This window comes from Uranotaenia lowii, chromosome 3 (assembly GCF_029784155.1).
Source record: "Uranotaenia lowii strain MFRU-FL chromosome 3, ASM2978415v1, whole genome shotgun sequence".
Taxonomy (NCBI): domain Eukaryota; kingdom Metazoa; phylum Arthropoda; class Insecta; order Diptera; family Culicidae; genus Uranotaenia; species Uranotaenia lowii.
The window spans coordinates 70002456-70021707 of NC_073693.1; the positions used below are offsets into that span (position 1 = coordinate 70002456).

General features: G+C 38.6%; 1 protein-coding gene across 1 annotated transcript; it reads right to left on the reverse strand.

Moving 5' to 3' along the window:
- Positions 1-4288: 4288 nt before the first annotated feature.
- LOC129752277 (uncharacterized) lies at positions 4289-6805 on the reverse strand. Its single transcript, XM_055748064.1, has one exon. The coding sequence runs from the start codon at positions 6803-6805 to the stop codon at positions 4289-4291; it is 2517 nt and encodes an 838-aa protein (XP_055604039.1).
- Between the last annotated feature and the right edge of the window lie 12447 nt (positions 6806-19252).

Here is a 19252-nt window from a genome sequence, read left to right on the forward strand (position 1 = left end):
CGAAAATGCGTTCAATTTTACATTCAAGGCTCCGTGGATTAACTTTTCTTTTGATTTTTGAAGTAGATATATGTATAAAACTTCCCTAAAATTTTGGTTTTATTCTATACATTATAAGAAAATTTAAAAAACATTTTCGGTGTCGCAATTTATCAAGGAAATCTTAATTAAAAGATAATTAAAATAAAAAGCTATATACAGTAAAGATACACGGGTACACCTTCGATATTTCACTGAAACCTCATCTTTTTGATTATTACGTAGCTTTTCAACATTACTTTTTTACATTCATTAAATCCTCCTATTCGGCCGAATACTAAGCTCAACTATTCGGTGGACTATTGAGCGGAATTCAGACATCAGACTTTCAGAAACACTTTTTAATTGTTTCCAAACCTTCTGCACTCAACTGTCCTATGAATCTGGCACTTAAAACCTACTCGTTTTGCCTGCATCAGGAAAGCATCCAGCAGTCGCGCAATAAATCCTCCAAAATCCTCGCGATCGAACGTGTAGCAGCGACTGATGCTGCTGCTGCGGCTAAAGCTGTACCATACAATCCTTTCCGTCTCGTCCTTACGACAACTTTTGCGCCAACGCTAATAGCTTTCGGATACTTTACAGCAGCACCCAAATCCCGGGCGATTTACGTGCTGCTGAATACTGGCTCACTCACAGATTCTTGTGTTTTGTGTGTTTGCATAACGGCATTCTTCCGAAAGTAGGTAGCTAGCTAGTCTGCCAAATCTTTGCTTCGAAAGTTTTGAGAGAATGAACGGCGTTCGATGTCGACGTCGCGGACAACGCGCGGATTCAAAACGACGGCGACGACGACGCGCCACCCACATATGTATGACGTTAGTGGATGCCTTTTGATACAGATGTTCCTCCATTCCAGGACGCGCGTACGAAGAAAGTGGTGAAAAGCTTACGGGTGGAAACAAATTGCAATGTTTTGCAAATCCTATCTAGAGAACGGCAAATGCAACCTTTGCTTGAGGTCTTGGATTTGGATTTCCATACCCCTACAACCCTTAGAATAGAAACCATGGATTCGAGAAAAAAAAAACATAACAACTTTTTTGTGCAGTCAACCATTCGAATCGATTTAGAGACAATTCCCTTAAACCCCGGGAAAAGACATCAATTTCAATTGGCTTTGCTGCTGGCTGGAGGAATTGTGAATCTGTTGGTTGCATTCGAATGTTCGGTTTTAGTTGGTCTATACTGCTCTGGTTCTGATGATTGTGTGCATATTTGTCATGCAAAATATGATTTATTATTTACGGTTATTGACGTTTCAAATCAACGAGTATTAAATTTTATTATCTTCTAAGCATATTTCTCTGGGGCTACATTTAATTGTTGTATGTTGGGTTAGAGGGGTCTCAAATTTTTGTTTTCATTCAAATCAATGTCGGGGAGACGCATCAGGGAGGTAAGATGACCTCCTAAAATAACGCTGGCCTTCCTCTAGGATTAAGTTTATAAATTTTTTTTTTGCTTTACAGGATATTCTGCTATATATCAAATACTTTATTGCTATAGCAAATTTAAAACTTTAAATCAAATAAACAATGTTTAGAATTTACTGAATCAAAGAGTTGAACTGATCATAATTGATCTGAACACTTAATTTACTTTAATAATGTAACTTAAATGTAATGATTGAAAGGCTAATAAAGACATATTTAAAAAAAAGCTGGCCTTCGAATGATGAATGAACTTTTCTTCACATTTATTTTTGCAAACTACCTTTTTTCAATTCTCAGGTGAAAATTCTTTGAAAACACGTTCATTATTAAAAGCATAAACATGAATCGAATATGAGGCGTAGGGGAATACTGTTAAAGCTATTGACAGCGCTAACAATCATTTAAGAACTAAATTGAACTTTTACGACGATTCAGGAATCTGCTTTACGTCTGACTGTTGAAATAGCTAGAAAATACACCGTTGACTTATAACAAAGGCTTCTCTTTAAGTTACCACAAACCTCGAATTCTGCTTCAGTTTTTCAAAATTTTATAATTTTTAGATAAAACTGTTTCCCAAGTACCTAATATCCAATGAGATTGAACACATTTCGGATGCTTTCCCGATCAGGAGAGCATATCAAAATAATAACTCAAACGTTTCTCACCAAGATATTAACATCTCATTCAGTTATAATTAAGTACTCCAAATTTTCGATTTGATGTTCTCCAATCTGAATTATATCTTATTCTAATTGACAGACTTGAATGGGGTTGAGCTCATTTTCAATGATCAAGATTTTTTTCGGATTGTCCTAAAATACAATGATTATACTTTATTTTGATATATGTACAACTTTATATGAAACACGGACATCGAAGTCAACGGTCCAAACCGTACATTAATGAGTTTTGCTCAACGGATTCATAAAATTGAATCCAGCTTTTTTTAAACCAAAAATGAGGCAAGGTTTTAGCAAATAATGTGGTTTATTGACATTCCACTGGAAAATTTTCTCGAAGCACTCATATCTTGATGAGTTATAATTTTGATAGGTTTTGTTCTGCCCAATATCAAACTATGCTATCTGAACGAGATATAATCTTGAAAGGAGCATATCTTAAATTGATATAATTTAGCTATGATCGCATAGATTTTTTGATATAATTTGAGATATTTTAACATCCTACGAGTACTGAATAAAAACTCATTTAGATAGGAAAAATTAGTATCAAAATCAGTGCTGCAAATTATCAGTGTCAGCTTTCAATTTTCAATTGAATTTACTGCAGTGTATGCTCAGTTCATTTCCATCTGCATTCATCTGATAATGAACAGAAAGCTCAATCCCGAAAGCACTCTGCATACTCATTCACGAATCGGCAACATCTGTGCTCAGTATACATTCAGGCTCTTTTCAGGTTCATGAGATTATCCAATCTTCATTTTCAGTATCAAGCAAACATTGCTGAAAGTGAAAAAAGCTCAATTCGATTATCATTAAGTTTAGTTGAATGGTGACAAAGCTTGTTCGATGCGCTAGACTTGCGGAAATTGAATAATTACTGCTGAGATTCCATTTTTTAAGGATTTTGATACGAAAACAACGTGATAGTGTGTAGAGGTGGGAAGGTTGAGAAATATGTGTTCGGGTTGGCGAGAAGAACGCTGGCGAGGGAGCGTGTGGGACGAATGTAGGGGACAAAATAACGACAAAAATGTAACAAAATTATGACACAAATATTACAAAAATTTGGCAATGAAATTACAAAACATGACAAATGGGGTAGAGTATGACAAAAAAAGTACAAAAATCTGACAAATATGACTTAAATTTTACAATATAATAAAAAAAAACCAACGCAACTCTGTCGAAAATATGACAAATGTGATAAAAATATGACCTTTTTTTAACAAAAATGACAAAATTATGCAAAAATATAACAACTGACAAAAATGTGACAACTATAACAAAAATATGACGAATTATTGTCAAAAAAATTCAAAAATAAGACAAGCGTGGTAAATATATGACGAATATATAACAATAAAATGACGATATCATGACATAAAATTGTGATAAAAATAAAAAAAATGTATAACATAAATAAGACAAATATGACCAATTTATGATTAAAATATCAAATAAAAATTAAATTGACAAAAGACAAAAATGTCGTCAAACTATGTAAAATTATGATAAAGTGATTAAAATATGACAAATGTAAAATCTTTCACATTTTTGTCATTATTTAACAAATTTGTCATAAGTTTGCCACGTTTTTTTTTCATTTTATTGTTAATTTTTTGTAATGATTTTGTAATATTTATCAGATTTATGTCATTTTTGTCTTTGTTTTGGTAATCACCTGTGGTTCCGGCTTGTGGTTCTCGGTCACCTCCGATGTGGTCCTACGCCGACAGCTGGTTCTTCGGGACGGATGGGTTCTACTGGGCAGGTTCGGATCACCTCCAGAAAGTTCACTTTTTTTCTAGGCTCTACTGGTTGATGTTGTCACAACGAGTGTAAAATAATTGTGTGTCATCTTTTTCCCTAACTTTGACATTTCTCATTTCAGGGGTGCCAGTATGACAGAATTCATGGTAAGTACCAAGGTAAGTAGGTATTTAAGGTAAGTGTACACGGAAAGTATAATGTAGGTGAAATATTAATTTTGTTCCAAGGTGAGTATAATTCTAGGTGAGGTAATGTGTAATTCAGTAATAATTCAAGTTTCTTATTTTTAGGTTTAACTATTTTGTGTAGGTAATGTATGCCGCAACATGCCGGCCGCCGTTGAAACCATCCGTTTCAACAGACCACGTCGTTGATCGATGTTGATGCTGATGGACCCTCACCGTTGCTGGTCTCAATTGGTAGGACTGCGACTTCCGTGATCGCTCGCTTGTATTCGCCAGACGCCGTTTTGACCATCACAACGCGTACTCGTCCGTCGGAACCGGTGATGGTTTGGATAATTCGACCAAGAGGCCATTGAAGTGGAGGGTAGTTGTCGAGCTTCAGTAGCACCAGTTGACCTTGTTGAACGTCCGAAGTTTGGCGTCTCCACTTACTGCGTTGATGAAGCTGGCTTACATAGTCCCTCGACCAGGAGCGCCACAGATCTTGAACCGAACGTTGCATGTCCTGCAAACGGGTGATTCGACTAGGCGACAGATGAAGAAGGTCGGGCTCGGGAATTGAGACGAGCGGTTCTCCAATGAGGAAGTGACCAGGAGTAAGCGATGAGAGGTCGTCCGGAGTGTCGGTTAAAGGAATGAGTGGGCGAGAGTTCAATACAGATTCAATCTGTGCAACGATGGTCAGGAGTTGGTCCATTGAGAAAGCCTTTTGTCCCATTATGCGACGAAAATGATACTTAAAGGACTTCACTCCGGCTTCCCAGAGGCCACCAAAGTGTGGTGAGCGGGCTGGGATGAAGCGAAAGATGATGCCGTGTCCTGCGCAGAATTCGCCCCATTCCTTCGACTTGAATTGTTGCTGGAACTCCTTCCGAAGTCGACGCAATTCGCGATCCGCCCCGACGAAAGCGGTTGCATTGTCGCAGTGCAATTCGAGAACGCGGCCACGACTGGCGACAAAACGTTTGACGGCGTTGATGCACGCGACGGTCGACAAGTCAGCGACGACTTCGAGATGCACGGCCTTCACCACCAAGCAGACGAACAACGCAACGTAAACTTTAACCGACGCACCTTTCCCAAACAGCGGACGAACGAAAAACGGCCCACAGTAGTCCATTCCTGAATAGGTAAAAGCTCGGGCTGGTTTTAGGCGTACAGATGGTAGAGGTGCCATGATTTGGTTTGTAGTTGTAGGATTGCACCTGAAGCAGACTACGCACTGGCGTACAATCTTCCGAGCTAACTCTCGACCCCGTAGTGGCCAAAAACGTTGGCGAATTGTTGCAAGGAGAAGTGAAGGTCCTCCATGAAGTGTCTGCAGATGAATCGATCTAGCAATCAACAAGCTCAGTTGATGATTTGCCGGCAACAAAATTGGATGGCGAGTATCGAACGGTGCATTCAAATTTTTTAAACGTCCATCAATCCGAAGAAGTCCGAATTCATCCATCATAATATTCAGATTTTTGAGTGGCGATTTCGAGGCGAATGAGACAGCATTGCCAGACTTGGTATGGCTATGCAAACGGACTTCCGTGGGAAATTCCTGGTGCTGTGCAATTCGAATGAGGGACTTGAGCGTAATGTCTACTTCTTCAGGCAACAAGGATGATGGAATACGCTCATTTTCCGGCAGTTTGCAGTTTTTTCGAAAGCGAAAACAGTAGGAAACGACTCGTAATAACTTTGCTAGCTCCGAAAACCGAGTGAAGATGTTGAAGTTTTCTTCTATTGCGTGAAGAGAAACCATTGGACGCATTTCCACTTCCAGTTCGGGTTTAAATGGTATCGATACAACGCCTTCCGGCCACATTTCGACGGGGGAGGAAAGAAATTCTGGACCATGCCACCACAGCTTTTCGTGCAGGATCTGGCTTGCGAGCATTCCTCGGGAAATACGATCAGCAGGGTTCAATTCCGTCGATATGTGCCTCCATTTGGAACCCTTTGTAAGACGTTGAATCTCTGCAACTCGATTGGAGACGAAAACTTTCCAACAGTTAGATCGGGAATTGATCCAGTGAAGAACGACTGTTGAATCCGTCCAAAATGTTACGGATCCGGTGATTCTTGTGTTCGTTAGCAGATTGTGAACCAATTGGCTGCCAAGAAGAGCTGCGCACAGCTCCAAGCGAGGAATAGATTGACCACGAAGTGGAGCGACACGAGATTTTGAGGTGAGAAGATGCGAGTGGAATTGGCCTTGTTCGTCAGATGATACAATGTAGATGCAGCAACCGTAACCTTTCTGCGACGCATCGCAAAAACAGTGGATCGTGTATTGTTGTTGTGTGTTCCGCAAAACTCTTCGAGGGATTTGTAATGATGATAGCTCCTTAATGTCGCTACGATATTTCCTCCACCATAGTGCCGACTCTTCTGCAAGCTCAGAATCCCACGATAGATCAGCCTCCCAGAGGGTTTGGACGAACATCTTTGCGTTGACGACTACAGGACCCAAAAGTCCAAGGGGATCAAATAGCTGAGACATCTCAGAAACCACAATACGCTTGGTAACAATTTCAAGGTCTGGGAGAGCAGGGATCTTGAACTTGAAGACATCCTCCTGGGGAAACCATAACAAACCCAAGGTTTTGACTGCTTGAGAACGATCGAGCTCTAGTTCTGTTGATGTCTCCCAGAGCTCTTCCGGAACGCCGCTGAGAACTGTTTTATAACACATTTTTTATATTTTTGACTAAGGTTTGACGAATTTTTGACATTTTATTGTTAAATAAATGTCATATTTCTGTCTTAATTTTGACATATTTTTGTCATATTTGTCAGATTTTTGTCATAATTTTTTAAATTTTTTTGTCATGTTTTGTTATTGTATTGTTTAAGTTTCGCTATATTTTTGTAATATTTTTCATTTTTTTGTCATATTTTTATCACATTTGTCAAATTTTTATCTAATCTATCAGATTTTTGCCATGTTTTTGTTATTTTTGTCATTTTATAGTTATTTTTGTCATATTTAGGCCATAATTTTGTCGTATTGGTCAGATTTTGGTCATACTAAATATTGTCATAATTTTGTAATTTTTTCACCATATTTATTACATTTTGTCATAATCTTGTCCTTTTTTGACCACAATTGGCAAATTTTTGTCATATTTGTCAGATATTCGCCATGTCGTCATCAAGAAATTTATAATTATATCTCTTCCCGTTCTATCTGAATAATCGTATAGTTTTAGCGAATTTCCAATCGTGTTTTCTTTTCGAATCCCATTTCACAATTTTTGAAAACGGCAAAAAACTAATGCCTACTGAAATTATCAGCAACTTTCGCTGACACTGATTGAATGCTAAAGCTACATTCACTGATCGAATGCAGTGAGTGACAGAAACGCCTAAGCGAAAGACGCTTTCGTAGCAGTCGAGTGAAACAAGTTAGTTCGGGTTTACGAGTAAGCTTTCTACTGACTGATAGACATACTCGTAAAGCTTGCCGCAGGCACGAAGATGACCGAGCCGATCAGAAGCTTTTATATTCGTTGACTTTTCTATTCCATTCATTTCAGTTCAAGCTTTTTACACTGATAGAAAATCACAGTCGTGCTTTCAGAAAATTTGCAGCACTGATCAAAATATCTCATCTTGATATAATTTAGTTTTTCCCTCCTGATCGGGTTGATTCCTGTTTTTTATAGAAATCAAAATAATATGCTAGATTAATGGCATAGCGGTGAAAGCTACGACGAAAATTTTTGATAGAAGAATTAAAGATTGAAAATAAAATGACGGATAGATAAAACAGATGCTTAGCAGAAGAAAATTCATAAATATTGAAGTTGAGCCTCAGAGAACAGACGTGCAAGCTAGCCCACGAATCTTGGGCTTTCGAACGGCGCAATAGATGGCACTGTTTCTAGTCAATTTCAACGTATTTTTTGGACGTCAACATTTGAAATTTTACACACTGTTTTGTAGATTTTTTTCTCGAGCTTGTACGTCTGTTCTCTGTGGTTGAGCCAAGAGCATATTTTAAGGCAACCTTCTAAGGTGCGTTCTAGACCCTTTGTCCCGCATCAATTGAATGGCTGGGAGAAGTAGGCGCAGTAACGTTCACTTATAGATACATGTCCAATTTTAAATTAATATCAAAGTTTGTTGCAACTTTCCCCTTTTTCTTAGTAGGATGAAAATCGCATGTTTTTGTATAGTTAAAAATAAGTTATGAAACCAACAATTTTTCTGACGGCAAACGGGGGAGGTTTTTGGGGTTTAACCCCTCCCCCAAATGGAGGTTTTTTTTTTCAAAGTAAATTTTAAAAAACTTGATCACAAACTGTGTTAAAAAATAAGTGTTAACAAACATGTCACAAAAATGGCTTGCCTCGAGCGAAATTTAGTTTGGGAATATCACTGTATTAGTGAACCTTCATATAAGAGAAGCGACATCTGATCCCTCTTAAAATAAAATTTGTGACAACATCGCCGAAATCTTGGATAAAAAATCCCCAGCACTGTTTTCTGGCTCAATGTTCAAGCTCTAAAGTGAACGCTCCTTCAATGCAACAAAACGACATAGAACTCGATGCCCGAAGAATCGCGATAAACGGTATGAATGACTTGAATTTCGTTAATAATCAGTTAGTTTTCTAACTAGAAGCACGATTCACCATAGCATTGAAAAAAATTGCACCTAATCATAAATTCATATGACCAGCTACAAAATTATCTGTTTGAACAATAACAACAATCACAATACCTTCCATGGTAGAGTTTTCAATAAGAAAGGTAAAAGCTCTGCGACAAAATGCTCGGATCGATTGGAATCGATTTTGACAGTTCTTTTGCTCGATTGGAATTTTGTGTTTCAGATGTCTCTTCTCTTATATACAGGTTCACTACACTGTAAAAATTTCTATTAGAGCAAGTTCACTGGTGTTGGGAAAAAGTGGTAGACATTTTGACATTTTGAAAATTTTTCCATGCAAAAATGTTTTCAAGATCTTGGGACGTTGTATGTTTTTACAACACTGTTTCTATTTCAGCCGTATGTGATAGAAATATTGCTATTTTTGCATCACAGCATGCGAAAATACAAAACGTGTTGTAAAAAAACTAGAAAGCCACAGATCTTGAAAATGTTTTTGCATGGCAAAATTTTCAAAATGTGCCGTAAGTGTCAAAATTTCTACCACTTTTTCCCAACACCAGTGAACTTGCTCTTAGAATTTAAATAAACACTTTGTATTGCAACTCAAATCTTAACACTCGAAGCCCTACCTCGTCATTAGAATGGGTTTTTATAAAGAAGTACTAAGAAGAGCTAAAGATGTTCAAAATTTGAGACCTACCATTGAAAATTAATTAATACATATAATACTAATCTAACATATCAACAAGTTGGTAGCCATGTGACAGGTGATAGGTATCTGAGGGTAAGTGTTTTGATAAATATCATAAAGCCACACAGTTCCCATTTTTTATGAGGTGCAAAGATTTCAGGTTTAAATTTTGGCTTCTCTGAATCAAAATATGCAACTTTTGAAAACAGGTAAAAATTATTTGAGAAATTTCTGCAATACTGTAAAACATTTAAAAAATATTTTAGAATAAAGTTTTTAAATCAATTATTAATTTTCCCCTAAACCTCCTGATTTCTTTGAAAAAAGTTATAGAAGTTTTTTTTTGATTACTTTTCCTGATTCTGTTAATATGAGAGTTTTGAAGAATTATAACAACAAATTTGAAATACATTAAATTGAAGATGTTTCTTAAAGCAAAAATCAAATCGTTATGCAGGCTTCAACATTTTATTTTGAATGATTTACAATCTTTTATTTTACTTTCTATTTAAATGTCAGGGATACTTGAAAGGGGCCGTTTACATATCACGTGAACAACTTAGGGAGAGGGAGAGACTACTTACTTCCAAAATATTTTCTAAAGATATATAAATATTATTAATATGCTTCAATCTAAACTTTAAAATTGCTAAGCTTTTAAATTTAAGTTTAAACAATTAAAACCACTTGAAAGCAAGTGGTAAATATGATAATTTAGAAATTTAAAATTCTTTGAATTATTTGATGTCAGGAAATACTTAGTATTTTTTTTTTCAAAATAAGCCATTTCAATAACAAAAAAGGTAAAAAGTAATGTTTTCTAACTGTCAAATGAGATTTAGAAAAAAAACCAATTTTAAATCTGTCCACGTGGACATTCGGGGAGGGAGATGGGGGTTTTCCAAATGTCCATGATTGTCCACGGAGGGGGGAAAGGGGTCAAAATCTAATTTTTCTGTCCACGTGGTATCTGAGCGACCCCTAATGATATCTTAAAAAAAAATTGCAAATTGTAGAATTGAACTTTTTCAGATAGTTGTGTCTTTGAAAAAAGAATATCTTTGCAAAACATTATTATTGTAAGTAGGTAATCACAACCTATACACTTCGCCCTTTGATAGTTGTTCACATTCCAGATCAAATCTTCGGTTGTACTACCAAAATGTGAGAGGTTTGCGCACCAAAATCGACGAACTTTTTCTGGCAGTTTCGGATCCTGAGTACGACGTTATAGTGTTCACTGAGACGTGGTTGAATGACGAAATCACATCGGTGCGGCTATTTGGTCATCATTATAACGTTTATCGTCGTGATCGTGACCCTACTATCACTGGTCAAAGAAGAGGTGGCGGTGTTCTTGTTGCTGTTTCCAACCGTTTTACATCCTCCCCTGTCACTGTTTTTAACGAAACCGAACTGAACGTCGAGTATTTGTGGGTGGCTATTGAGACTAACCAGAGAAAGACCTATATTGGCGTTGTTTACCTCAGTCCAGACGATGCTAGCGATCCTTCAATTTTGGATTCCCATCTGAACTCAGCGGCCGCAATAGCGGATTCTTTACGACCCAACGATCAGCACATCCTGCTCGGCGATTATAATCAGCCTCTACTCAGTTGGATAAGAAATTCCGCAAATTTTGCCTATCCAGACCCCGCGGTTTCATCATTTACAACTCGCTCTTCCGCCCTATTAGACGGGATGGATCTTTTGGGTAATCGGCAGATGAACCTTGTCACCAACTCTCGTGGCCGCATCCTTGACTTGGTTTTTATAAACGAATTCGCTGCAGAAAGTTGCAGCGTTTCGACCGCGATGGAACCATTGATAGAAGCAGATCTTCATCACCCACCGTTATTTATTGCGTCAACCTACACTGGCACCACTCCGTTTGATAGCGCAACTGACACATGTTCATTGAATTTTAATAGAGCTGATTTTGCACAAATATCCCAAATATTGTTATGCACCAACTGGTCGTTCATCGAGAATGTCACTGACGTAGATCAGGCTGTGGGCTTTTTTACCTCTACGTTACACGAGTCATTTCGAGATCACGTCCCATTAAAGCGACCTTTACGTAAACCACCTTGGTCTTATGCACATTTGCGTACGCTGAAACGCAGAAGAGCTGCTGCAATAAGACGCTTGTCGCGTGATAAGGTTTGGTATTGCAAGCAATGAGTACAAACGCTACAATCGACTCCGATACCCACAACACGTTGAGCGCATGCAAATTATGTTGAAGCACAACCCGAAACGTTTTTGGTCTTTTGTCAACGAGAAGCGAAAGGAAACCGGGTTCCCATAGGAGATGTTTTAGGCGAGCATAAATCGTCCATGCTTGGAACAGTCGTGTAATCTTTTTGCTGAACATTCCGCCAGCGTTTTCAGTACTTCGCATGCTTCGTCCACTAAAATCTCAAGAGCCCTGCGGTACGTTCCAAGCAACATGCTTAATCTAACAGGAATTATTTTCTCGGAGGTTGAAGTTAAAGCAGCGATATCAAAGCTAGAACCGTCTTCAGCTGTAGGACCTGATGGAATTCCGTCTAATATTTTGAAAAATTGTGTTGAGGCTATGTTGATGCCACTGTCAGCTATCTTCAACCTGTCCATTCGCACTGGTAAATTTCCAAGTTCTTGGAAGAAGTCGTGTATGTTCCCGGTTCACAAGAAAAGTAATAAGCACGACATTACGAATTACAGGGGAATCACTTCCCTCTGTGCCTGTTCTAAGGTGCTGGAAAGACTGTTATCACAGAGACTTTTTAATGCCGCTAAGTCGTACATTTCTGCTGATCAACACGGGTTTTACCCGGGACGTTCGACGAACACGAACTTGTTGGAGTTCACTTCATTCTGCATTCGCTCTATGGAAAAAGGTGGTCAAGTTGACACAGTGTATACTGATCTTAAGGCTGCCTTTGATCGTATTGACCATCGTTTGCTCCTCGCAAAACTACGACATCTCGGACTCGAAGAAGGACTCATTCTCTGGTTTAAATCGTTCTCTCACAGTCCGTCTCGGAAATGCCGAGTCCCATGTGTTCCAGAATAACTCAGGAGTACCACAAGGAAGCAACATCGGACCTCTTCTATTTTGCCCCTACTACAACGACGTAACATACGCTCTTCCGTCGGGGTGTAGAATGTTGTATGCTGATGACTTGAAAATTTATCGGAAAATCGAAAGCTACAGCGACTGCTTAGAATTGCAGCAAATGTTGAGTAAATTTCTGGAGTGGTGTAATTTGAATTGCTTAACGATCAATGTGGCGAAATGTAACGTGATAAGCTTTACACGGAAAAGGAATCCTCTGACTTGGAATTGCACCCTTCAAGATACCGCACTTGAACGAGTTTCCGTTGTGAAGGACTTAGGTGTGCTTCTGGTTTCCAAAATAACTTTTTTTTTTTTTTTTTTTTAATTTAAATTGGCATTTCAGTCAAAAGGAAGCAAACACTAAAATTTACAATTTGCCCGACGTTTCGGCCTTTGGTCTTGGCCTTCCTCAAGGGATATCTAAAAATTATTTTATTTTTTGAAAATTTTTGAAGTTGTGAATTTTACAAAGTTTTGTCTAATGTTGTACTTACATTGCATTATACTGTATGTGTTCCTGAGTGTATCGGATGTGAGGGGAAGTTTTGCTGGTATCTAACCTGTTATGATAATTGTTTTTTGTTGAATTTTCTATTTGAATATTGGATTTGTGTGTACTTTACCTTTATCTTGTATGTTGTTATCACTATGGTCATAATTTTATAAAAATTTCTAACTGTTTTCTGCGGACACAATTTGTTTAAACCTTTTAATTTTGATGTGGTTTTGTTTACACTTGATGTTGGATTGTGTGTTTGTATGTGTGAAGTAATTACATTTTTGTATTTAATATAGAAGTGTGTAAAAGCTCTTTTTTCAAAATTGATCTTATTTATCTAGTGTGCGTATACTTATCATTCTACTGTTTCAGTCGGGTGGCTGCTCCATATGGGTTGATCCGGATAGAGCCATTGGTTGAGATGAGTTGAGTGTCGGATCGGCTTGGTTAAATTTTGTTTTTACTCTCCTTCGATTGGCACTCACTGAGTGTAGTATCTCGGAGTATACAGGAGACATATCTTCTACGTCGGTACGATAATTAACAGCGTGTTTGGTGGATTTGATGTGAAATGTCTCAAGAACGTTCAGGCGTGAGTTCTGGTATGTACGATCTAAAACGTTTGCCTTCGTCAGATCGAAGCGGTGTTGATGCGTCACGCAGTGCTTGACGAGAGCTGTGGTGCTATCGGCTAATGCTTTGATCTTCTCACTCGAATAATCGCAGCCTGTGTTGAGAAGCGAATCTAGTTTGGTTATGCTAGATTTATGTGCTGATAGACGTTTTTTAAATAGTTGTTGCGTTTGGCCAATATATTTTCCTGGGCAACCTGTGCATGGGATCTGGTATATAATATTATGCTGTAACATTATATCGAGTGGATCTTTTACTTTTGTGTAGAAGTTTTTTATGGTGTTGTTAGATTTTGTAGCGATTCGCCAGGTTGAATAATCTTCTTTAAATATATTGGCGAGTTGTTCACTTAGCTGTGGTACATATGGAGCGGCGATGTATCTTTTTGGTTCCTGATTTTCGATTTTATTTTCCTCAGTAGGCTTTTCCACTTGTGATGTAATAGTATGAAATATTCTATTTATCAAGGTGGTTGGATAGTTGTTGATTTTGAGTTGTTGGTGAACTATATCTTTTATTTGAGTTTTGCTGAGGTTTTTACTTAGGGTGTTGACACGTTGTACAAAGTTGTAAGCTACATTTATTTTCATTTTTAGACTGTGGAGTGATAGATAGTTGAGTATTCGACCAGACGCTATCGGCTTGCTGTACCACTCAGTTGACATGTTTCCATCTGGGCATCTGATCACTACCATATCGAGGAACGGAAGTCGGCCTTCGTTTTCTTCTTCGACCGTGAACTGTAAGTGGGAATCGTATAAGTTGAAGCTCTGCAAAGTTTCGTGGACCTTGTCTTTTGGTAGTACTAGGAATAAGTCATCCACGTACTTTTTTAGAACGGGTATTTTGTAAGTCATGTTTCTCGTGACTGTGTCGATCAAAATACTTATAACGATATCTGCCAAAATTGGTGATAGTGGGCTCCCCATAGCTGTGCCAAATTTTTGGAGGTAAATGTTTGACTTGTACATAAAATAGCTGCTGTCGAGGCAAAACTCAGTTATTTCCAGAAAGAGGTCTAGATTTATATTTGTATTATCCCGTATCTTATCCCAGTTGTTGATGATTCCGCTTATGACAAGATATTTGGGAACATTTGTAAAAAGCGATATTACATCGAAGGACACCATAATGTGGTCTTTGGGGATTACGGTGTTGCATATTTCGGTAGAAAATTCGAAAGAATTTTTGATGTTGGTTTCGGATTGTATCGATCGTTGTAAAATTGACGCAAGAAATTTTGATAATCTGTATGTTGGGCTGGTCAAAGCTGGCACGACTGGTCTCAAAGGAAGATCTGAATTTTCTACCGAAATATGCAACACCGTAATCCCCAAAGACCACATTATGGTGTCCTTCGATGTAATATCGCTTTTTACAAATGTTCCCAAATATCTTGTCATAAGCGGAATCATCAACAACTGGGATAAGATACGGGATAATACAAATATAAATCTAGACCTCTTTCTGGAAATAACTGAGTTTTGCCTCGACAGCAGCTATTTTATGTACAAGTCAAACATTTACCTCCAAAAATTTGGCACAGCTATGGGGAGCCCACTATCACCAATTTTGGCAGATATCGTTATAAGTATTTTGATCGACACAGTCACGAGAAACATGACTTACAAAATACCCGTTCTAAAAAAGTACGTGGATGACTTATTCCTAGTACTACCAAAAGACAAGGTCCACGAAACTTTGCAGAGCTTCAACTTATACGATTCCCACTTACAGTTCACGGTCGAAGAAGAAAACGAAGGCCGACTTCCGTTCCTCGATATGGTAGTGATCAGATGCCCAGATGGAAACATGTCAACTGAGTGGTACAGCAAGCCGATAGCGTCTGGTCGAATACTCAACTATCTATCACTCCACAGTCTAAAAATGAAAATAAATGTAGCTTACAACTTTGTACAACGTGTCAACACCCTAAGTAAAAACCTCAGCAAAACTCAAATAAAAGATATAGTTCACCAACAACTCAAAATCAACAACTATCCAACCACCTTGATAAATAGAATATTTCATACTATTACATCACAAGTGGAAAAGCCTACTGAGGAAAATAAAATCGAAAATCAGGAACCAAAAAGATACATCGCCGCTCCATATGTACCACAGCTAAGTGAACAACTCGCCAATATATTTAAAGAAGATTATTCAACCTGGCGAATCGCTACAAAATCTAACAACACCATAAAAAACTTCTACACAAAAGTAAAAGATCCACTCGATATAATGTTACAGCATAATATTATATACCAGATCCCATGCACAGGTTGCCCAGGAAAATATATTGGCCAAACGCAACAACTATTTAAAAAACGTCTATCAGCACATAAATCTAGCATAACCAAACTAGATTCGCTTCTCAACACAGGCTGCGATTATTCGAGTGAGAAGATCAAAGCATTAGCCGATAGCACCACAGCTCTCGTCAAGCACTGCGTGACGCATCAACACCGCTTCGATCTGACGAAGGCAAACGTTTTAGATCGTACATACCAGAACTCACGCCTGAACGTTCTTGAGACATTTCACATCAAATCCACCAAACACGCTGTTAATTATCGTACCGACGTAGAAGATATGTCTCCTGTATACTCCGAGATACTACACTCAGTGAGTGCCAATCGAAGGAGAGTAAAAACAAAATTTAACCAAGCCGATCCGACACTCAACTCATCTCAACCAATGGCTCTATCCGGATCAACCCATATGGAGCAGCCACCCGACTGAAACAGTAGAATGATAAGTATACGCACACTAGATAAATAAGATCAATTTTGGAAAAAGAGCTTTTACACACTTCTATATTAAATACAAAAATGTAATTACTTCACACATACAAACACACAATCCAACATCAAGTGTAAACAAAACCACATCAAAATTAAAAGGTTTAAACAAATTGTGTCCGCAGAAAACAGTTAGAAATTTTTATAAAATTATGACCATAGTGATAACAACATACAAGATAAAGGTAAAGTACACACAAATCCAATATTCAAATAGAAAATTCAACAAAAAACAATTATCATAACAGGTTAGATACCAGCAAAACTTCCCCTCACATCCGATACACTCAGGAACACATACAGTATAATGCAATGTAAGTACAACATTAGACAAAACTTTGTAAAATTCACAACTTCAAAAATTTTCAAAAAATAAAATAATTTTTAGATATCCCTTGAGGAAGGCCAAGACCAAAGGCCGAAACGTCGGGCAAATTGTAAATTTTAGTGTTTGCTTCCTTTTGACTGAAATGCCAATTTAAATTAAAAAGAATAATAATCATCAGTCGTTAAAAATTACTTAAAAATAACTTTTGAAAACCAATTGAATCATGTTGTAGCAATTGCAAACAGAAATTTGGGATTTATGCTGCGAACCACCAAGGAATTCACAAATCTACGTTGCCTACGAACTCTTTATTGTGCTTTGGTGCGCTCGCACCTTGAATCAGCGGCTGTCGTCTGGTGCCCCAGCCACGATACCTGGGTCAGGAGAATCGAATCCGTGCAATCAAAATTTACCCGCTCAGCACCCCTGGCCAGTTTTGGGAGAATCTCCCACGTACCTGCAACGATGTTCCTGGTTTAATCTGGACAGCCTCGCTGACCGACGTGAATTCCTGAAGGCGGCGTTTGTTGGAAAGTTGCTGCTCGATGCTATCGATGCACCAAACATCCTTGAAAGAATTGATTTATACGTGGTACCTAGACAACTGAGAACGCGAGAATTTCTTCGGCTTGGTTTTCATCGAACGGTCTATGGTCAGAACGAGCCTATTCGTGCCATGTGTGCAGTATTCAATGATGTATATATTGTGTTTGCAGTAGGGCAGAAGCAGCAGGAAGACAACCCGTATCTGGAGTAAAGTAAAACGCACGAGTAAACTACTTATTAACTTTTAATATTACTCTACGATAGAAACGCGTACTTTACATATGGTGGCTGATGTAAGAGTGAATTTTATTGCGCAGTAGATTTTCACCGCGTGCTCGGCTGACAGCATACAGTGTTGCCAGAATAACTTCCAGGATATGACAGCTCTTCCCCCGGAAAAGACTACTCCGTAGAATCAAAGGTCCAGTTTCTGTGGAGCTCTGATCGTCCTTGCTGAACGACGTAGTCCTTGGTTCGCTTGTACGCCTGGTGATCGGTTTACAGCAGTGTTGCCAGTTGGTAGAGTAGGAGATAAAGCAACGGTAGGTTTTGGAGAGTTTTGTGGATCAGGAACAGGATCTGTACAGGAAGGAATATCTGGGATTGGATTCTGGGGGGTTACTGCGATTGAAACTTCTGAGTTCTCACAATCGTTAAACCCACCATCCCGCGAAAATGTTACCTCTTTCGACGAGTCTTGCTCCTCTACAGCAACAGCCCGTAGTTGATCGATATGTCTCCTCCAAACACGTCCATCATCCAACTGTACGAGGTAGTGCAACTTACCAAGACGCTCTTTTATTACACCGAACTCCTAAATTGTAGAATGATCGTAGTTGCGTGCTGACACCCTGGATCCAAACTGTCAAGTCACGTACTTTTCCCTGAACTACACTGTCTTTAGGATCGTCTGAAGGAATCATCAGGTCTAAACGAGAACGTAACTGACGGCCGAATACCATCTGAGCAGGGGAATGTCCTGTAGTCGGATGTATCATTTTTCGATACGATAGTAAGATATTGTATAATTCGGAATGTACATAGATCGGATTTGTTACAATCCATGGACTTCAATTTGCATTTCATAGTCTGGATAAACCTTTCGGCTTGACCATTCGTCGCCGGGTGGTAGGGAGCACTTAGTTTGTGAACGACTGTACGAAATGTACTGAAAAATTCCCGACAAACGCGTATTGCAGTTTCTGTAGTCATGTTCCTGAGGATACGTACCTCTGGCCATTTCGAATAAGCATCAATTAATATCAGAAAATAGAAACCCATGAACGGACCGGCGTAGTCCGCATGGACACGTTGAAAGGGTTCTGATGGGGTTTCCCAACAGTGAAACGAAATTTTCAGAGGATTTGCTCTATTCACTTGACAAGACGCGCAGCTTTTAATAAGATTCTCAATGTCCCTGTCAATGCCTTCCCACCAGCAGTAACCTCGAGCTAGTGATTTGATTCGGGTTATGCCAAAATGTGTTGAGTGAAGTTCATTCAGAACTCTGACGCGCAAAGTAGGTGGTACATAAACGCGAGCACCACGCATTAAGCAATCTTTTTGCAAACTAAATTCTTCTTGGTTAATACCGAAACGAAATCTAGCATCGATCGCTTTACCGGTTCTAAGCGCACGCATCAACTCTTGCACACCTTTGTCTAGTAGTGTAGCGCTACCGAGTTCATCAACAGTCAAAGGAAGTGTCTGAATCGTATTTATTTCGACGGCATCTGATTCCTCAATTTCGAATCCCGAATCAGTAGTGGCAACAGGTAGTCGCGACATTGCATCAGCGTTACAGTGATCCGACGAACGACGATAACGAATACTATAATCAAACGCTTGTAAAAACGCGGCGTAGTGTTGCATACGCATTGCCAACATAGTAGGTCAACCCTTTACCTCCGAGAAAAT

Bases quoted from the DNA above. Each gene is read 5' to 3' on its own strand.
- LOC129752277 (XM_055748064.1), bottom strand. From the start codon at position 6,805: ATGTGTTATAAAACAGTTCTCAGCGGCGTTCCGGAAGAGCTCTGGGAG.